The sequence below is a fragment of the Setaria viridis genome, chromosome 2, assembly GCF_005286985.2.
Source record: "Setaria viridis chromosome 2, Setaria_viridis_v4.0, whole genome shotgun sequence".
NCBI classification, from domain to species: Eukaryota; Viridiplantae; Streptophyta; class Magnoliopsida; order Poales; family Poaceae; genus Setaria; species Setaria viridis.
Window position 1 is genome coordinate 2,149,713 of NC_048264.2, and position 22,265 is coordinate 2,171,977.

Below are 22,265 nucleotides of genomic sequence, written 5' to 3' on the forward strand. Positions count from 1 at the left end.
TATTTCCCAATATAATTAATTACTACTACCTCTATCCCAAAATATAGCTACAATTAGACTTTTTAAAGTCAAACCTTTTCAATTTTGATCACAAATAGCGAAATAATTATAGAGACTATTAACATAAAAAATTGATGTTGGTAGATTTAAGCACGAAATCAACTATTATAATATTTAATCTTTTCTATTTTAAATCAATTATTTTTGAGATATTGTTGGTCAAAGTTAAAAATGTTTTACTTTGGAAAAACCTAAACCTAAACTTATATAGCCATGCATCACACTATTAGACTGTTGCATGAAGGATCGAAAATTAACAAGATAGCAAATTATAAGAAACAGAGTTCACAGTACATTTGGAATCTGCCAGAGTTTAGGTACAGTAAGTTTTTATTTTCAATTGTCATTGCCAGCCGGAGCCTATCTGGGTGTGGTTTCTAGTGGTCGACTGGCTTATGTAGCTTTTGCTCTTTTGCCTATGTCAGGCCATATATGGAATGCATGTATGAAACCACAGCTATGACTGTTGAGCAATAGAGGCAAAAGGAGATCACACAGCGCTTAATTTTTTTTCTGGGTACGAATGTGTTTTTCTTTTGTTTTACCTGATCCATTGCTTGCTCATTTTTGCAGGTGCTCAACTGTTCAGCAGCATTCTGAGCCTCAACCCTACAGCTATATCTGCTAGCTCTCCTCGTGATCGATCTGGGCACCTCTTAGTGGCCGAATGTTTCTCGCTTTGCGTTTGTCTTTTGGTTGGCAATAATAAACAAAGTTTCAAATGGTTTTTGTTTGCAAAATTGCAAGTGGCCAATGGTTTTCTGATTATTTTATGAGAGGTTTCTAATTAAAATCTTTGATAAAGTGTATAAAATAGAACCGCCGTAGGAAATGAGTTTTTTTTGGCAACTATATTATTGGTTTTTTTGCTAAAAATAATTGTTAGGAAGAATACATTTTAATTTGTACTATACCACTGGGAAAGTTATAAATGAATTTGTGGGTCACTCATAAGTAACTTTTGGTAACAACATTTAGTACTCTTGTGTTGAGTATAAAATTATGTTGTGTAAGTTTCACAACAGTCAACAATTTCCTCTAAAGTTCCAACTAGATAAGACCAGCGTCCTTTGGAAGGACGACGACAGTGTGTGAACGTGACTAGCTTAGGTGTAGCTGCATCTATCCATTCTAGCAGCGTGAGGAAAAGGTTATGAATGGTTTCTTTGTCTTACAATTGAACGCTGAAGAGGGAATGCTGCAAAATGCGTTCCAAAAGCGAGACAAGGTGAGGCCTAATAGGTCGGAAAGATGAGTCTCTCATGCTTGCCAAACCAGAAAAAGCTCCTGCCTAGCCTGCACAGTCATTGATGCTGCTTTAATTAACTCGTTTAAAAAGAGAGAGTTGTTCTGTTTATTAGTATAAAAAATGCAGCTTCCCAAATAATGTACGCAGCATGCAGAGCTTAACAATATAATGAAGAGTGTGTACGAATCAATCGGGAATAGAGTAAACTAACTGACCAGATCACATGCTGCCTCACTGTCTGGCACTTGGATCAATCATGATATGAAGAACTCGCAGTTCAGGTTTACATCTTGATCATGCGATTAGACTACTTCATGTTTTTTATTAGGAAAAAACAGAGCTTTGAACGAACCAGACAGAGTTTAGGCAAAATCAACTGGCGGCTGGATGCCTGGTCAAGCGACCATGATGGCTCAAATCCTAACATGCACCTACTGAGAAGCTGGTTCCAGTAAGAGCTACGCAAGATGCAGTGATTAGCCTACAGAGAGTGCGGAGAGAATCTCTGCTACTTACTTTATTTCGTCAGAAAAAATAAGTTTCCTAGGACATGCAAATGGGGTCTAGCTAGGGATGGATTTGTACATCTGGCCGAATTCGTATCCGCTAAAAATGCTAATATGGATATCTGTATTCGTATTCGTTTTTAATGTGGATGTCAAATGGATGTATCCGGATTCGATTTTCAATATTTTTCTCTATCCGGTTCCAGATTCGACAAAAATATGAAATATCCGACATTATCCGCATTTGCAAAGAATAAAGTAGCCAACGAAGCCATCTAAAAATTATTTATATTACTAAATACTAATTACAAACGATGTTAATTTTAATATTGCTAATAAAATAATTACTTACACCATTAAACTATTAAAAAATTATCTATATGACATGACTAATTATGTTAACCTAATATTACTAGTGATATATAATGATAAAGTTTAATTAATTTTAATATGACTAATCATATAATTTAAATACATTATATTATTTATTTAAATGGATAAATCATATTTACATGTATTAATGAACTTATTTTTATTATTAAATGATATATATTTATGAAAATATTTATTTTTATATTTATTTTGATATATTTAATATGTATTAATAAATATTTTATTTTTAATAAGATATCTATTATGTACTATGCTCACAATTTACTCCCGAGGGATAAGGGTACCCACGGGTCCCTATCGATGGACGGTCCTGACAGGCGGGCTCGCCCAAACACGCCGTGCGGGCCAAGGTATAAAGATACGTGGAGCACAAGTCCGGAGGCCAGACGAATGGATTCTGCCCAGCTATCATGGGATACTTGTTGTAAACCGACTCAGATTGCTTTCCATGTAACAACCGACTAGGATTAGATCCTATCCGATTGTAACCCTAGATCATCAGCCTATATAAGGTGGCCAGGGACGCCTCCCGAGGACATCTCAACTCTCCGCAAACCATACGAACAATACAATCAACCAGAACATAGGATGTAGGGTATTACTCTCCGGAGGCCTGAACCTATCTAAACCTTGCGCCCCTGTGTTGCCGTTCGAGTTCTTGGTCTCACGATCTCCCCCGCCTACAAATCTACCACCTCGGTAACCCCTTGGTGGACTGCCGGTCACTGAATCTGACAACTCCCTACTTGTAACATGATTTTTGATCAATTATAAAAAACATCAATAAAGCAAAATTGATACTCGTTATGATGATATGCTATAAAGCGAGCAAGTATCCGAATGCGAATGCGAATTCGAACTATTCTTATTCGTATTTGAATTTGAATTAAAATGTGGTAAATAGTACTATCCGAATTCGATTCCATACGTATCCCATCTGAATCCATCCCTAGCTCTAGCTTGGTTGGCTAGCTCATTATAGAGTGGAGCTAGCAACCATGGTTCAAATCCCAATTTGCACAGATATTAAGCCATCAAATATGGTTGGGGCTAAACCCCTATAGTCGTTTTAAGTTTCCTAGGTCATCGACAGCATGACACTTTGACTATTATCGTAAATAGGAAGAATTATGTATGATGTAAGTATTTTTATTTTCATGATGAATCTAGTATACAGCGGCGTCAGTCTTTTGTTATTACCAACCAATGTTTAAACTAAATATATTGATGGCCAAAGCTAAAAATTTCACTCAACAACGATCCTAAATGGACTTATATTTCTTATCTAAGGAGGTAACTAAAGTGCTGCCACACTGAACCAATGACTCGTTTTTAAATAGTATAAACTCAAGTTGTGCCTCTACAATGGACAATTTAGAAAGTGTGACACAATATGATCTATCTGCACCTAGCTAGAAACTTTTTGCAAGTTATAATTATGGCTCTCAGCCAAGTAATACCTCCTAATGTAATTAATAAGCGCCCTAGTTTGGCATAGGATCTCTGCTTGTGCCGCAGCATATGGACTTTTCAGAGAAATAGTTGGAAAACAGCTTCTTCTTCTTCTTTCAATCACATCATGCTTAGAAGCTGTTGCAAAACCCTGTTCTTTGATCCTTCTTTTGCAAACATGACCTACATATATCACCAAACAATCATTTTTTTCCATGTATGACTTGATGTTTTGCATATTAGAATATTTCTCCTACATACCACCCACTTTCAACTATTTTAAATTCCACTCACATGATGGAATGTAAATGTGCCTTTAGGTGTACATGATGGAGAGAGAGATACCTCCTCATGCACGAATTGTCTCATCACATGTGATGGCGTGTGGGGCCATGGCTATACACATGCATATGCATGGCAATCTACTACGTGACACAAAGGCGCGCATATTATTGCACCCAAGTCCTAAGAAAGTCAGACACATGCATAGAGATAGTCCTTTTCGCCGGGATTTCTTTCAGTTTTTTTTATTATTAGACGAATGTATGGAGCTATAGGGCTTGTCTACGTACCTGCATGTCTCGCTTTTGTAGTTCACTGTCGTCCATATCCTGTCTCTATTCGGATTACATGCACTGTTGTTTAATTTATGACGGTCTATCTATGATATCCATATGTGATGTCCCTACTTCATGCATGGTCCAGCACCTAAAACTCAATGCAATCTTTTTTTGCTCAACTTTTAAATTTTACTTCATTGATCTAAAAAAGTTTTCATTTTACACTTTTGGTACTCTTAGGTGATTAATTGCCTGCGGTCGGATTTTACGTGTCGTTTTACATAGTCTACAAGGCATGGCTTTGTGAGCTCAGATGAATTAAGTTTATATTTAAAAGGCTTATCATCCCAATTTAGTGATATAGAGGTGCCTTTGATGCAGTACATGTAATTGTCACCGTGTTGAAAGTCTTAGAAGTTTAACTTTTAACACTGCACACGTTCTACTGAACGTATAGTAAAATTTGGACAAGTGACTCAGTGGGTACACCTTGACCAACTGAGAAAATCCATCTCTTTTACAAGGGGACTTTTGACCAAATTCCTGGGAAACCTGGCCGGTTTTAGGCTGCATACGAAGGAACATATATGGACCTTGTGTACCACATTCTACAACGACATGTCATCCTTAACATATGGCAGCATTAACAAAAAAAAAGTAGAAGAAGTATTCTAAACCCTCTTCAAGTCCAAATGCCCATACAGATGGTAGTCTGCAGGCCTGCCCTGTGCATAAATGCAAGGGAATAAATCAAAACTGCAAAGTTTCTTTAAGCCCCCCTGCACTGCATCCCCTGCATGAAAGGGACTGGAGCATGGGGGAAAAGAGTGGCACTCTTTTGGAGCTTGCTGTGTGCTGCTGCTACCATCCCAATACTCAGAGGTATCTTGGTTGCTTTCCCTTTCAATGGTCATGCATTGGCCATATATTATCTGTGGGGGTGTGGTGGTTGGGTTCAGACCTGAATGTGATGTGTACATGTGCTTCTGTTCACCTTCACTTGTTCCCAAGAGCAAGAGAGACCACCCCCAAGAGGAATGGAGGGAAAAGTGCATGCATGGGCTGTAGCTGCTGGCCATTTGCCATCATTACCTTAATCAAAGTTGAGTCATGATATGGGTGCATGGAGTGGATCCCTAGTTTCCTTTTCATTATTGCACCAATCTTGGATCCTTTGTGACATCCTGACACTTGAGTCAGGTGATGGGTGTTGTGTGTGTTGCTGCTTGGAGCAGGACTTGCATAGTTGCATTGTGTGGCTGGGGGTTTCAGGATCATACATGCAGTTGATACGCCAACATGGTTGGATTCATATAGTTCCTCCCTATTTTGCATCTGTGAGTCAAAATGGCCCATGCATATCGTTTAGGGGGGGATTATGGTAGTACAAATGTTGTTGCAGACAATGCCAAACCCTATATGCATTTGGGTGGGTTGCCACAAACAATGGTCCAAGAGAGATTCTCATGGAGAATCTTCAGGGTTTAGCCTCTGAAGTACTTATTATTCTACCTAGCTAGAGGCCTCCTTACGTAATCATATGCGATAGAATATCTGTCTTAGGATGTCCCCCCCTGCATATGCAATTATACTGGACATTGCTTAAAGTCTTAACTAGGGTACTTCAGCCAGCTCAAGCTCAAACTTATTAAAAAATATATAAAAAAGGGAAAGTAGGATTTGTTAGGCCATGCATGCTCTCAAGTCCCCCTTTTTGACAAAACTGAAGAAACAAAACAACAAAATAGACACTTTTCCACAGCAACACCAAGCTCTTTGGGAAAAAGGAGCCCATCTCCATGCATGCATCCCAAGAGCATCATACCATATATGCAGCCAATGTTTCATCAAAAAAAGATTGCAGCCATTGTTCCTCTTGATTTGGGGCTGGGGCTCTGCCCTCAGCCCCTCAGCCATGGCAAAAGTCCAAGGGGAGCTGCTGCTGGGGGCCAGCCGAGACTGGCCACCTGCCAGGAAGTAGCCAAGCATGCTTAAAGGGGATGGTGAAATAGTACTGGTACCTCCCAATTAGCAACAGCCTTTCATCTATCTCTCCTCTTTCTCTCTCCTTCCTCTGGCCCCTTCTTCCCTGCATCATTCATGAGAACATGCTATTGACCGACATCTCTCTTTTTTGTCTGCAGCTGTTGACTACCCAAAATTCAAGAGAAAACAATCTATCTAGAATCTATCAGCTCCCTCCAAGCTAGCAGTATTCATGAGAACTGCAGCTGCTTGCATGGTTTGCAAGGTCCAAGGTGCATCAACACACTACACTCTCTTTTTTGAACCATACACTGCACTTCACTCCAATACAAGCATACCTCTCACAAGACCGGCCGCAAATTTGTATTCCTATATGCATGACTAGACTCTCTATAATACTGTAATGTCACTGTATCAATGCTTGGTGTTGGTGTACATGTACCATCATGAATTGGTAGATGGGCCAAGAAGGTTCTTTATGTTGCAAAAACGAAAAAGAAAATACACTGTATTGTTATTATTTTACTTGTGTGTCTTTAAGTGCAGCAAGTAGAGGACAGAATGGTATATGCACAATTATGGGAGCACATACAAAAGTCAAGGGCTAGTTAGAGAAACACATAAAACCAATAGAATTTACAGTTTTGAAGCCAGGAATACGTAGTGTGTACCAAGCCAAGATTTATGTGTACTGAAACAGCTCCTCTGTGCAAGTGACACTGTAACTGCAGTATATCCATCTGTTTGTACGTATGTGCAGGATGCATTGGTACACATGCAAGCTATAAATGTGTGTGGAGTAGTGGAGACAACTATACAATCCTCCCGAAATAAAAAAGAGACAACTATACAAGATCCGATGCTTTCAATGTGTCAGGTATAGAAGTGGGTTGGTTGTACGTATACCACTGTATATGATCATGAATTGCCCGTTGTATTTATACGCCTCTGTGTACGTGAACATGCATGAATGATCTTCTACTTGCACTGCTGCCATGAAAGATCGACATCAAGGAACAGTTGACTCTATCTCACATCATGCCATTGCCTCTCTCTCTCTCATCTCTCTCTCTCTCTCTCTGTATACAGTATACTGTAGTTAGTTGTAGGCAGGTACCCTGGTAAGAAGTGTAGAGAGAGAGCAGCAGCTGCAGGGCCTAGCAAGAGACCTGTACAGGTATAAATTTCACACATGTAGCTAGAGACATGGATTGCTTTTTTCAGAAAAAGAAAGTCGAGCAGGATGCTTTGAATTGGATCCTGAGGCCTGAGCTCACCAGATCACTTGGTTGGATTGCTGGCATTGAGGAGGCCCTGCACACAGTGCCACAACTGTTGAGAAGTGACTGCTTGTGCAGTGAGTATTTTGCCTTGTACAACAAAAGTGGCTCTACTAAATACCTACATCCTACTACTATACACAGCAACACTATAATGGCGACAAAGGTGGTGATGCGAACCAGCATATTCCTTTCATCTTTCGCTTTTGAAGAAAAAAGGAAGAACGTACGTATACTCCTTCAGTACTGATGTATCAGATATTTTTTAGGATAATGTTTGATGTTTTAGACATCCATATAGTCTTCCATAGGCAATGTTGATAGCTGCCTTTAATTTTTTTTAAACTATATCTAAAGATTGTAATATTTTTGTGACAAATTTAATCTTAAGGTCCTTTTGAAGCCTTCAGTGAAGCCACCTAGTATCCTAGGTTAGTATACTAGGTGGTCACTCTAAAAAAAGAGAAAAATTCTAGAAATTCTCACAAAAAATTAAAATATCTGTCCATCAATCGGTAGACTCAAATTATCAGCGATACAAAATGAAACAAAGTATGAATGCGGATGAAAAAAGTGTATAGAGTAATTACTAACTAAAAATCAACCACATCTAGATAAAGATAAGTACACATCTATATGAGTATTATGTTAAAGTATTGAAAAAATGAGAGTAGTAGGTAAACAATTTTGATTATTGGATAGGAGTTTAATTTCTAAATAATTTTCAAATACAGTAGCTTTTTAAAATATTAGTCCGGAAGCACAGTTTTTGGACTAGTTATACTAATTACACATGCACGAGAAATTATCAATATTAAGGAGCATTAAGGAGATATATTGGAGAGAGATGTCCTTGATCTTTACTTTTTGCAAGGACAACATCGTAGAGACTAGAGAGGGAGGGAGAGAGAGAGAGGGGTGGCTAGTGGCTACACAGATCCCTATGAGCTGAGGCATGTGTGAAGAGAATGTTATCTATCCAAGTCCAAGCATTTCTCCCTCCCTCTCCTCCCCCTCTTTTTTTTTTGTGGTTGGATGTTGTGTGTAAATGTGGGAGCAAGTCATTCCTTTTGCTGGAGCTGGACTCCCTTGCTTCTTTAAAGCCACGCGCGCGCACGCAACGCAAGCACAAGCACGCTTGCCCACTTCTTCTCCACTTCACACTCCGCCGCTCGCTTCATCACCTAGCTAGCAACCTCTCGATCGAAGCCCCTCGACCACCGCGGCAATGGCGGGGCGTGCCGTTGCACCGCGTGCTCCCCAATGATTGGTCCTCCCCGATCGCAATTGCCGCAAGCTTATTAATCCGATCCTCGACTAGCTCCCACTAGTTGTCTTGTTTTCTGCTACCTGGCTATATAGCTTCGTCACACGATGACCAATAATAGCAGCAACAGCAATGGCAACGGCACGAACGCGGCGGCGAGCGGCTGGCTGGGCTTCTCGCTGTCGCCTCACATGACCTCCGCCATGGACGACCACCAGCAGCACCAGCACCACGTCCAGCAACAGCAGCAACACGGCCTCTTCTTCCCTTCCGTCACCGCGGCGGCGGCCGCCTACGGCCTCGGCCTCGGCGCCGGCGACGCCGCCGCCGTGGCCGCCAGCGCGCCGTCGTACTACACGCCGCAGCTCGCGTCCATGCCGCTCAAGTCCGACGGCTCCCTCTGCATCATGGAGGCGCTCCGGCGAAGCGATCAAGATCACCACGGTATGTTGTGCTGCCGATCCAGTTCTTGGATTCTTGGATTGTTCGTCGATCATGTATGCGTGTGATTGATTCATTGATCGGTCGGTCGGCAGGGCCGAAGCTTGAGGACTTCTTGGGCGCGGCGCAGTCGCAGGCCATGGCGCTGAGCCTGGACAACGCCGCCGCCGCCGCCGCCGCCTCCAGCTTCTACTACTACGGCGGTGGCGCCGGCACTGGTGGCCACCACCACGGGTTCCTGCAGCCGTGCGCCGACCTGTACGGCGGGCCCTCGGCGGCGGCGCTCGTGGCTGACGACGAGGCCACGGCCGCCGCGACGGCGATGGCGAGCTGGGTGGCCGCGCGCGCCAGCGCGGCCGAGAGCGGCGTGCATTCCGCCGCCGCCGCGGGGCATCAGCACCACCACCACGCGCTGGCGCTGTCCATGAGCTCCGGGTCGCTGTCGAGCTGCGTGACCGCGCACCCCGGCGAGTACGGCATGGTGGCCGCCGCCGGCGCCGGCGCGATGGTGGACGGCGGCCGGAAGCGCGGCGTCGCCGCCGGGCAGAAGCAGCCCGTCCACCACCGCAAGTCCATCGACACGTTCGGGCAGAGGACGTCGCAGTACCGCGGCGTCACGAGGTACACATCGCCCTCTCCTCGTCTCGTCTCAGTCTGAGTCTCATCTCATCCCTGGCACGTACGTCCTTAGCATATGTGTTCGAATCGTTAACTACTGGCCACGTACTAAATGACAACTTTCGTGCATTACTAGCTACTAGGTTATTAGTTTCGTGCCATCAAGTTTTTTTTATTACAAGAACGACGCTCACATACACGCACGTACCACCGTACTGGTCGTCACGCGTCTTCTATTTTCCATATATCACGCGACTCCATATAAACTGTTGAAATCACTCGCGTGTTCGTGCTAATTAATCCGACGAGTTCGATGAAATTAAGCAGGCATAGGTGGACGGGGAGGTATGAGGCACACCTGTGGGACAACAGCTGCAAGAAGGAAGGCCAGACCAGGAAGGGCAGGCAAGGTAAACATTTGAAAAGAACAGTCATTAGCGAGTTAAGCCCAGCGATTAGTAGCTAATCAAAAACTGGTGTGCGTGTTTGTCTTTGGTGAACCAACACGGCTGTGGCTGGGGACCGGAACGGAATATTTTACACGTACGGCTACCTGCCTGTCACGCTGCAGTTTATCTCGGTAAGCACCTCTTTGCTGGCACTCACTCTATCTGCACACTCTGAGTGCCGTAGTACGTGGTAAAAAAAAAAAAGTCGCTTGCATTGGGTAAGGTAAAAACTTCTCGGTGGCTGAGTGTGACTCCGTGGCTGTGTTAGGCGGGTACGACATGGAGGAGAAGGCGGCGAGAGCCTACGACCTGGCGGCGCTCAAGTACTGGGGCCCCTCCACGCACATCAACTTCCCGGTAACTCTCTACTTCACCTCAGCTTCAGCTAGCTCTTCATCTTTTTTACCCTGGCACAGCCATGGTAACTTCGTAGAATCGTAGTAGCGACAGTGTTGACTGTTGACCCGAGACCGTGCTTAAAATAAGATTAAAAAAACTAAACAGAAATGTGGTTGCTGGTTGTGCAATGCAGCTGGAGGACTACCAGGAGGAGCTGGAGGAGATGAAGAACATGACGAGGCAGGAGTACGTGGCGCACCTCAGGAGGTACTTACTATACGCTCGTGTCCCTTTACCATACTGTGTACATCACCTGCCTGCAGGTCATTATCTGAACGTGTACAGTTTTGAGTGTTTGACCTAGCGACTATAGTGATCGATCATCTGAAGAAACTGATGGGCATTTGGGTGTACACTGCAGGAAGAGCAGCGGTTTCTCACGGGGCGCGTCGATGTACAGAGGAGTCACAAGGTCTGAAAACTCTGAATCGTTTACACACTTGTGCACACACACTGTTGAAAAAAGTGTAGGAAATTTACTGAGGGTTTGTTCATATTGTTCTTTGTGGTTGATGCAAATATTGCAGGCACCACCAGCACGGGCGGTGGCAGGCGCGCATCGGCCGCGTCTCCGGCAACAAGGACCTCTACCTCGGCACCTTCAGTATGCAACCTCCTTCCCGTTCTTGGTTCCATCTGCTCGATCATCTCTGCATCCTCATTCATTCAGTTATGCAAAAGCCTCAGTAGCTCGTCGAGTCCATGATGAGCTCGGCTCGATCGCCATGCAGAGAGTGAGAGCATGCAGAGGTAGATGCAGTAGGTCAGCTGGATCCATGGCGATGGAGCTGAGCACCGTGCATGCAGGGCAAGGGCAGAGGCTGTCATGCCGGGAGGGTACAAGGCGGAGCCCTGTCTGTCGCCATCATCATTTTCATCTACACATGCGTGCTCTAGTCGTATGGGAACGCAAAGCTTTAGCCCCCAATCATGGCGCCCCGGCCTCTCTCTTCCCCTGCCAAAGAATGTCTTCCTGCTTTACTCCTCTCATTTCCTTTTGCATGCCACTCTCTCTCTAGACTTGTGCTCGCTTTGTGGCATGGCCCTCTGCCTCCTGCATCAGCATGTGTGATTCCTAGAGAGAGAAAGAGGAGAGAGAGGAGGGGGGGGGGGGGGGCGGGGATGGGAGCTTTTGCATAAGGCTGACACGCTCCTTGTTTTTACACTGTCGCGGATCGCACGCGCTGGGAGGCCATAGCTTTTGACCGCCATCAGCATGCCGCGCCCATCATGCCCATGGATTTCTCCTGTTCAGATCATTCCTCCATGCATCGATCGATCATGGAAGATGATGCCGACGTGGCTACGTGCTGTCGTCAGCTATGCATGGAGTCGTCGTGTCTCGTGTGTGCTCATCGCTGACAATGGTGCTCATCGCAGGCACGCAGGAGGAGGCGGCGGAGGCGTACGACATCGCCGCCATCAAGTTCCGGGGCCTCAACGCCGTCACCAACTTCGACATCACGCGCTACGACGTCGACAAGATCATGGCCAGCAACACGCTCCTGCCGGGCGAGCTCGCGCGACGCAAGAAGGACGACGAGGTCGCCGCCATCGCCCCCGCCGACGGTGGCGCCGGCGGTGTCACAACCGCGGCGCTGGCGGCGGCGGCGCATCAGGCTGCAAACGGGAGCGCCGCCGCAGCGGACACGTGGAAGGTGGCCGCAGCGCTGGCCGCCGCGGAGCACGGCCACGGCGCCCACCACCACCACCACGACGTGCTGTCCGGCGCGGAGGCCTTCTCGGTGCTCCACGACCTGGTGACCGCCGCGGACGGCGGCGGCCACCACGGCGCCGGCGCCGCGCAGCACATGCCCATGTCCAGCGCGTCGTCGCTGGTGACTAGCCTCGGCAACTCCCGCGAGGGCAGCCCCGACCGCGGCGGCGGCCTCTCCATGCTCTTCTCCAAACCGCCGGCGCCGCAGCAGCAGCAGCAGCAACAGGCGGCCAACAACAAGCCGATGATGAGCCCGCTCATGCCGCTGGGCTCCTGGGCGTCCCCGGCGTCGGCCAGGGGCGCCGCCGCCGCCGTGTCCATCGCGCACATGCCCGTCTTCGCCGCCTGGACCGACGCCTGATCCGCCCACGGTTGCGGGTCCCACCATGCGCGCGCCATGCACTTCTTCCCGATCGCCACGTAAGCGTTCCCCGTGGCACCCATGGACGCGCGCGTCCGACGACCGGCGGCTTGTCGCCGTCCGACCGGTCTTGTTGATCGATTAGTTAATTTAGGGTTCTTAGCTAGCTAGCTAGATGGTTGAGCGTAGCGGGTTAATTAGTTAGCCATTAGCCATGGGGAGATTGGTTAGTGAAGCTAGGTTATCGTTCGAGGTTACAAAAGGAGAACGCAAGGCGCCGCCTCTGCTGTTTCCTTCTTCTCCGGCTCCGGCGACGGAGACGGCGACGGGGTCGGAGGAGAAGGGGTTTTGTAATATGGAGGCCGGAGATGATGTGCATCTCCTCCAAAATATATAATCCAAAACTGATTACTAATGTGATAGCCTCTCACAGCTGATTGCTCACTAGCTACTGTCTTCTTATTCACATCTCCAAACTATGATGTGCCTCTGCCTCGCCTGATCGAGTTCTTCGGCCTTTTTTTCTCCCCTTTGTGACACTGACATGTCGGTCTGGATGCAAACTCATCGGAAATTCACCTGCGCGAACATTTTATTTCTTGCTAAAATCACATAATACTATTTTTTAGGACAAAATCACATAATACTTGACTTTCCGGTCACTGAACTGTGAACTGGGCTGTGATAAACGGCTTTTGAAGGAGCAAGTCCTGTCTGTTTGTGTGATTAGTTGTGCAATGTTTTCTGGGCCTCAACTGGGCTGGCCCATCGAGTAGGCTTAAACCTTTTTGGTTGGACTGGGCTGGTCAACGACCATAAGCCCAGTAAATATATTATAAGATATATTTCCTTGCATATCAATATATCAAAAAAAAAAGACACCGTTTCTAAATTTGACAACATTAGTCTTTTAATCAGCTGCTCTACTGGGCGACAACAAGAAGATAGGACGATTTGTGCAGGAAAAAAACACCAATTTATTGAGTGACATTTCTCAAAATTGTAGGCCCGTTCGCTTTAGCTTATTCAGCCGGCTTATCAGCCACCGAACAGTATTTTTCTTTCACAACAAATTAGTCGTTTGAACTTTTCAGCCGGCTTATAAGTTCAGCCGAACAGGCCCATGGCTTACAAGTTCAGCCGAACAGGCCCATGTGAAAACTGCATATATATCTTTTCTCTCAACCTTAGAAAAAATCATCAAACACTAAAGTTCCAAAAATTTTAGCTATCTTGAACCACTCCACAAAATTACAGCTAAAATGGGAGTGTGCATTGAGAATCCCAGAAATTTGTCACTTCTTCCCCATCCTGCACAAATCACTGGAAATATGTGGAGTGATTGAGAACAGAATCACCTTGCACAATCAAAATTCCAGAGAATTTCTCGCGAGCATCTGGATGCTATCTTAAAATTTGAGATAAAACCTACTAAATATATCAATAAAAAAACTTATATATCGAGTCTCGAGAAGCGGTACATCAGCAGTAGTACGCAGCACATGAGCAACTGCACACACGAAGAAGAATTCAACAGTGAATGCATCGAATGAGTGAACTTGTACCAGCCGCGAACCAACCAACCAACAACCTGACGCGTCCATGTGAGGCGGATGATCTCACCCGACCACCGCCACAGCTGCCCCTGCACACTGCACATCACGGCTCAGAGCTCCAACTGCAAGTCTGCAACCGCTCACCCCTGTCACGACGTCACCCACAGCTCGTGGCCATCATCGTCTACCTCCCGTGCAATCGCAATGCCGATGCATGCAGGTGACGCAGCCAACAACCACCCTCACACACATCAGGTTACCAAATCTACTGTGACTGAGCACCATCACCAGCTTCATACAAAAGAATCGAGATTCTAACCTCTGAACAACAGCTACGAGAATTTACAAGCCAAGAACAGAGATCGAGAGAGACAGAGAGCTATATCTACAGCTCCTAAGAGAATTCAGAGGACCAATCCTCACCATGCCGGCACGTATTCAGTTCCTAGATCCTAAACCCTGAACAAACCTACATCTACATCCATGATCCATTCATCCATCCATCGTCTCCCTCTACGCCACCTACGATTCGATTTTTATTTCACGTCCTCGCCGATGAGGTCGAGGCCGACCATCAGGAACGAGACGCCCTGGAACAGCAGGAAGTAGAAGTGCATCCCCTGCTTCGACAGCAGGCTCCGGGCGGCGGCCGTCAGCAGCAGCAGCGACAGCGCCAGCTCCTTCTTGTAAATCCGGTTGTACTTCTCCTTCTTCTTCTTCGCCAGCGCCGGCTGTTTCCTCGCTCCGGCGGCGACTGGCGATGTCAACGGCCGCTGCTGCTGCTCGCGGTGGTCCTTGGGTGACAGCAAGGCGAGGTCGCCGTCCGAGGACCGGCCTGATTTCTTGGTCACCACCCACTCGTAGGCGCTGCCGAGCTGGAACAGGCCGGACACCATGGCGTTGAACTTGGTCACGGACATGGTGTTCTCGAAGAGGAGGTAGGGAATGATGAAGGGGAAGGATCGAGGTGATGGGAGGATGTTGAGGAAGGACATCAGGGCGGGGATGTAGCAGACCACCCAGTCCGGGAGCTCGGCTTCGGGGACGAACATTGTCAGTGGCAGGATGATGCAGAAGAGCGTGAAGGAGTAGAAGGGCAGGATGAGTTTGCGGAGCAAGAAGAAGAGGAAGATCAGGTTGGCCTTCTTCCAGAAGGCGATCTGAAACCACAGAAGAATCGGGCAACATTAGGACAAAGATGAACTAGATGGCCAAGTTTGACCAAGTTTGTCGATAGATTTATATGACAATTTTCAACGAAGTAGATAAAAAAATTGCCAAGAAATTTAATAGCGATCTAATCTGAAAAAGTTTGAATGAAGGCGCATTTTCTATTTTGTTAGAGAGCAAATAGATGACCAAGTTTGTCGATAAATTTATGCGACAATTTTCAACGAACTTGATAAAAAAAATAAATTGCCAAGAAATTTATAGTGATCTAATCCGTAAAGTTGAATGAAGGCGCATTTTTCTAGAGAGCAAATAAACAAAGGCATATAATCACACATATGTAAACATTCGTCATTTCACATTATATATAGCTACTATATATCTGAGTAAAATTCAAAAGCACAAATCTGCGAGCTTGGTGGCAAATGATACCACAAATTATGGAGCAGGAATGTAGCGATTGGTAATACCTTGCATCTAATGATGTCTGGCAAGCACAGCCTAAACAGCTGCATTGGGCCTGAATGCCACCGATGCTGTTGCTTTCTGTAAGCCTCATAGGACTCCGGTAACTCACATTGGCACTGCACAGTGATCAAATAAACTCTTCAACAACAATATTTCAGAATAGACACTTTGATCCTAGCACATGCAATTTGCAAGCAATTCGGCATGCTACGGTACCTCCACATCATTCAGGAAGACGAACTTCCAGCCTTTTAGATGCGCACGAACTGCGATGTCCATGTCTTCGACCGTCGTCCGCTCCATCCAGCCCCCTGAATCCTCCAAAGCCTTGATTCTCCACACCCCAGCTGTGCCATTGAACCCAAAGAAGTTGATGAACATGCCGTTCACCTGTTGTTCCACCTCAAAGTGGAAACAGAGGTTAATGTTCTGCAACCGCGTCAATAGGTTCTCATCCTTGTTCACAAATGACCATCTCGCTTGCACTAGCCCCAATTCTTCATTGTCCTGCAACCAACCAATGCAGCACATGACAATCATCAGAATGCTAATAATTCGCAGAATTCACATGATTCAAGTACTGAATTCACCTCAAGCTACCTTGAAATGCGGCACGGTGCGCTTCAAGAAGTCAGGGTAAGGCTGGAAATCGGCATCGAAGATTGCCACATACTCATAGTCCTTCACATAGCTGCAGCTCATCGCCGACTTGAGGTTGCCGGCCTTGTAGCCCTCCCTGAGCACGCGGTGGTGGTACACGATGCGCGCACCATGCTGCTGCCACTTCTCTACCTCCTCTCTGATCAATGCCTGTGTGATCGGGTCATCAGAGTCATCCAGCACCTGCACCAGGATGTTGGACCTCGGCCAATCCAAATTGCAGACCGCTGCAATTGACTGCTGATACACCTGAATGGAAAACAGCATTAAACAGTAGTTGATCAGAATTAGAACTTTTGTTGGTTGAAAAATTGCATTTTTAGGCGCAATTGCAAGTGGGGAAAATGCTGCATTGTCACCTCCTTCTCGTTGCACATTGGTATCTGCACGAGCACCATGGGGTAGTAGCCGGCGTCGGGGTCCTCCGCGTCGGGCAATGCCGGCGAGACGGGCCTGGGCTTGAGGCGCTTGAGGTGGATGTAGAAGCAGCCGAGGCTCTGGACGAGGCGGTCAGCGCTCTGGACGAGGAAGAGCACGACGCAGGCGTCGGCGAGGAGCTGGAGCGGCGGGGCGACGTAGGCGGCGCGGAAGCACACCCACGCCGCGTGGAGCGCGCCGAAGGCCACGGCGGCGGGCGCGGCGAGGCGGCGGCCGTTGGCGTGGGCGGCGAGCTCGACGGCGAGGAGGAACAGGGAGAGCAGGAGGAGCGCCCGGATGAACGCGTAGAGCCGGGAACGCCGAGGCGGCGCGGGCGCTGGCGCGGTCGCGGGCACCTCCTCCTCAGCGTCGGCGGCATCGGCGTCCGTGCGGCCGGCCGCGACGCGGCGCCGCGCGGCGCCTCCGAGCGCAACGGCCGAGGAGGCGAGCCACGCAAGGCAGCCCGCGGCGCGGTGCGCCTTGAGGAGTAGCACCCAGGTGATCTGCTTGGCGTTTTTGCCCCTCCTCCGCCTCCTCCGCCCGCCGGCGCCGTAGCCGGCCAAGAAGCCATCTTCGTCGTCGGCGTCGATCTCTGAGATGGACCAGTTGGGATTCTCCATCTTGACGACGACCGGCGTGCCGCCGCCGCGGTAGGCGTCGCCGCCGGCGAGGACGGCCCTGGCGCCCCAGAAGCCGCTCCACGGCGCCATCGACGGGGCGGCCCGAGAACCCGGCTCCCTCTCCCCCGCTGCCGGGCTCCCCGCCTCTGTCCCAAAATAGCAACGCCGAGCACAGTGAGTGACACACACAGAGCGACGCTATTCCTGGGGCTCCCCTTCTTTTGAGCTCACCCAGCTCCAACGCCAATCTCTTTGTGCAATGCAATGCAAGCTTCAACGCTGCAATGCAGATGAGAATGCGGGGACGGAGATGGAGACGAGGTGACTAGCTAGTGAAGATGGGAAAGGGGAAGAAGGCAGGCCTACAGGGCAAGGAACAGCTCTGCTCTGCTCAACACGTCTGAGAGAGAGAGAGAGAGAGGGAGAGAGGAGTAGAGGACAAGGATTTAAGGCGATGGCGTCTGCCATTTCTTTTGGGGCAATTGCGTTGGCGTCAGGCATTGAGCGTGTGCATGCCAGGGTTGTGGATGGCAGAAGAATGAGCTGGATCTTGTAAACCGCGGTGCCAAATGCCATACTCCGTTTTCGTCGTTCATCAATCTTTTTTTTTCTTTTTCTTTCCAGAACTTCGTCGTTCATTCTAAATCTACACATTTCGCTTTCCTTTCCTCGTCTTTTTGCCTATTCTAACTCACTAACTGTTTACCACCGTCTCACACAAATTTCGGTACTCTGACGGGTTTTACCGGAGTCTCACACAATTCTCCATGGTGAGCATTGTTGCTCTCAGTTGTTCATGGTGCCATCACAAGTTGACAAAAGCGCCACCTCCACTCTCACCCCGCCTACAGCGTCACCAGGGTCACGAGTTTTTTGCGCCGCGCTAAACCTACTCCATTGTATATTTGTATGCTTACCATAATCTCAAAAAAAAAAAAACTTTCAACCTTCATAAGAATGTACAATTTGTTCTAATGCAGCTCAGAACCGGCTATGCGTAAGTCAAGTTTTAATGGTCCTAGATAATCCCATGTAAAATGAAAAAAAAAGAAAATGCTCCGCCTTATAAAAAAGGTTCTATACGATGAATTTAAGTGGAAAAAAATATTCTTTAAATCTGCGTGATCCATCCCTATGACTTGCACGAAAGCAAAACATAAGGCCCGTTAGAAGGTTGCTCCCAAGTTCCTGACGATACGATGTGTTTTTTTTTCTAAAGAGAAGTTATTCATAAGCAAAGACCTGTGATCACCGATGGGCATTGTTTTTTCTTTTCTTTCTTCCGTCAATCTTGCTTGGGTGGAAGGTTTCAGCAAGTTGTTTTTTCAATCCGATTGTGTGATCTTGATTGAATGCTGTTGCCTAAGACAGATCCATTACGGGTTCTATTATCGTTGACATCAAAACATCAGCGAATGGTTTTATTTCCATGCTTTTGTTCATGCAAGCCGGCTCGCTTGTTGGCTAGGTCGAGCAAGAGGATACGTCATACTAAACTTTAGCACCTGTTACATCGAATGTTTATACTAATTAGGAATATTAAACATAGTTTAATTATAAAACTAATTGTACAGATGGAGTATAATTCGCGAGACGAATCTATTAAGTCTAATTAGTTCATGATTTGACAATGTGATGCTACAGTAACCATTTGCTAATGATGGATTAATTAGCCTTAATAGATTTGTCTCGCGAATTAGACTCCATATGTGCAATTAATTTTGTAATTAGCTCATGTTTAGTCCTCCTAATTAGCATCCGAACATCCAATGTGATCCTGCTAAAGTTTAGCACATCGTATCCAAATGCCACTAAGCTGCTTATTTTATATACTAGTAATGTATTTTTTAAACGAATGGGTACGAGATTGTACCGGTAATGTATTATCCTTGCCATTGTAAACTCTAAAACAAAATACTATTTGAATGAATGAATGAGCTAATTTTTTTTAAAAAACCTAATTATGGTAGTTGCGATGGTTTTTTCCCTACAATGTCTCCCGGTCAGAAGAAAGAGCGTGCGGCGCGCAGTGCGTACTCCTTGCTCGGCTGCTCCGCAGACCGCAGCCTCCGCTGTTCCTGCCGTCGGTTCGTTGGCGGCTGCATGCGCAGGCGCGGCGTCGACCGGCGCGTGTCTCGCGGCCAAGAAGAGGTGACCAACAAGCGGCGGCCTCCGGCGAGGCCGGGCATGACCGCGGCCGCCGGGCCCCGTGCACCCGTCGCAAATCGCTTATCCGATCCCTCCCCTGCGATTTCCTGGCGAAAGCTGCAGGCCCTTTAATTTGGCTCGGTCCTCCGCTCGCCTGACGCGTCACCCTCACCCACGCACGGCCAGTCCAGCTTGCGCACTTGCTTCGCCTTTGCCCTGCCCTCCCTTCCCGGCCGTCTCCTGGGCTCCTACAGCTGTCGCCGTAGCTGCACCATGCTTCGTCCATCTGCTGCTATGCTACTCTACTGCGTTTCCAGTCCCGTGATGAGAAGATGGCTGCACAGCACAGTACTGTAGCCTCTACTCCACTGCACTGTCCTGCAGAGGCTTTAGCTTCGGCTGCCACTTGCCAGTTGGACAGTGCATACAAGTTTTTACTGCGCCTGTTACTGTGCAAATATACAGAGGAAACTTACTTTTTTTTTTTTGCAGCGGCAGGGAACAGTGGATCATGATGTCCTGTGAAATGTCATTTCATAGTTCAACTGGTAGAGGCAGGCAGACTGGGCGTTTGGATTTTAGTCACTCCTAAAATTCATGTCACATCAAATGTTTAGATATTAATTAGAAATATTAAATATAGACTAATTATAAAATTAATTGCACAGATGGAGGTTAATTCACGAGATGAATCTATTAAACCTAATTAGTTCATGATTTGACAATGTGATGCTACAGTAAACATGTGCTAATCATGGATTAATTAGGCTTAATAGATTCATCTCGTGAATTAGCCTCCATCTGTGTAATTAGTTTTATAATTAACTCATGTTTAGTCCTCCTAATTCGCCTTCGAAGGTTTGATGTGGCATCGACTAGATTTTAGCTTAAGGATCCAAACACCCCAGAGACATTGGGGATTACCATTGTTTTCTTTTTCACAACAAATGAGAAGCCAGGTTATTGTTTTTATTGGGAGACGAAACATGACACTACTTTTTTTTTTCTGATAATCCATGTTACTTTCACATTGAGCATGGTACATACTGCTAGTGCAAGTTATTAGTCGGTGCAAGAAGAGACGAGCAACCCCGAGAGAACGTCGTCGAGCTTTGGCTCACGGACGCACACCGATCGAGCTCTTCGCTTTACAGACAAGCCTGAACCAACCACAAGAAGACATATGTTGCATAGATTCCATAGATTCATCCATCCTCGTTTTGCAAAAATAAAGGGAGTTCAAGTACAAGTGTACAACTAGCAGTGCTCTCTCACATGTGTCCATGATGACGTCAGTCTATGCATGTTGACTCAACGGATCGTTTTCTGGTGCCATTATGTTTTGTTAACCGGAATCGATCGAGGTTGATGTCTTGGAATGTTTCCAGTAATCGAACTGATTGATCATCCTCTACTTGTGATCTAAACTAAACTATGAGACTGTTGTAAACTATGGCTCCAATTTTGGTACAAACTGATAAAGCAAAAACTCTCTGGTGATAAATCAAATTATGCATCTGCAAAAGAACTCACAAAGTATAAATATAATGGCAAGAACAAAGGGGGAAAAAAATGGAGACAGGACCATTGTCAGGTGTGTGTGTGTGCGCGCGCGCGCGCAAATGCATATCCTGATATCCAGCTGTGTCTAGTGCAGTACATCAGCTTCACCAACAATGTGATTACACTCTTCAGCTTCCCAGTTGTACTTGTACATATGCCACAGGCTAGAACAGCAGGTAGCCGTTCTAGAACCTGACATTCATGGATGGCAGAACATGCACACAGGAAATGGTGGCTAAACTAAAAAGAGTGGATGAACAGTCAGTGATGCATTATTGAAGCTACCATTTTTCATCATTAGTTAGATTTGCTCACCGCAATCATTTTCTGCCCCATGTTGGATTCAGATTGTCAGTCCTGTGTTTCCTTGCTACATTTGCCAATGGCTTGCTTTGGGAGGGAGGGACAGACACAGACAAAATCAGAACATCTCCTGAAAACTGCATGTACTTGTCAGGAGCTGGGAAACAGGATGCAAGTCATGTGACATGCACAGACGGCCATGGATGCCGAATTTAACTAAACTAAGCTGCTCTGCAGAATTTAGGAATCGAGAGAGTAAGCGATTGCTTTCTTCTCTAAAAATAGTGACTGAATATTGACAATCTGGTCCTTCTTGACCTTGCCCTGCCCCTTCCCGTCATGTTCATTCATCCAAGTCATCGAGCATCATGGCAGTTGAGACATACTCCCTCCATCTTAGATCATAGGTCGTTTTAGCTTTTCTAGATACATATCTTTTGCTAAGCATCTACGTATAGTCATCTCAAATTGTAGGTCGTTTTAGCTTTTCTAGATACATATCTTTTGCTATACATCTACATATAGGTTATGTTCAGATACATAACAAAACCTATGATGCAGAAAAGTCAAAACAACCTATAATTTAAACCGGAGGAAGTATAGTTTATGCTAAGCAACGACA

General features: G+C 46.5%; 2 protein-coding genes across 2 annotated transcripts; one reads left to right on the forward strand and one right to left on the reverse strand.

Annotated features, from left to right (window-relative positions):
* Nucleotides 1-8,439: 8,439 nt before the first annotated feature.
* LOC117842095 (AP2-like ethylene-responsive transcription factor CRL5) lies at nucleotides 8,440-13,153 on the forward strand. Its single transcript, XM_034722446.2, has 9 exons — nucleotides 8,440-9,197; nucleotides 9,290-9,815; nucleotides 10,140-10,222; nucleotides 10,384-10,392; nucleotides 10,530-10,618; nucleotides 10,794-10,867; nucleotides 11,022-11,072; nucleotides 11,188-11,264; nucleotides 12,041-13,153. The coding sequence occupies exons 1-9, from the start codon at nucleotides 8,861-8,863 to the stop codon at nucleotides 12,736-12,738; spliced, it is 1,944 nt and encodes a 647-aa protein (XP_034578337.1). The 5' UTR covers nucleotides 8,440-8,860; the 3' UTR covers nucleotides 12,739-13,153.
* Nucleotides 13,154-14,545: 1,392 nt separating this feature from the next.
* Nucleotides 14,546-18,272, reverse strand: LOC117842306 (putative xyloglucan glycosyltransferase 10). Its single transcript, XM_034722700.2, has 5 exons — nucleotides 16,952-18,272; nucleotides 16,533-16,841; nucleotides 16,149-16,439; nucleotides 15,935-16,048; nucleotides 14,546-15,454 (listed from the first exon to the last, which is right to left on the reverse strand). Exons 1-5 carry the CDS (start codon nucleotides 17,717-17,719, stop codon nucleotides 14,831-14,833), a joined length of 2,106 nt encoding a protein of 701 aa, XP_034578591.1. The 5' UTR covers nucleotides 17,720-18,272; the 3' UTR covers nucleotides 14,546-14,830.
* Between the last annotated feature and the right edge of the window lie 3,993 nt (nucleotides 18,273-22,265).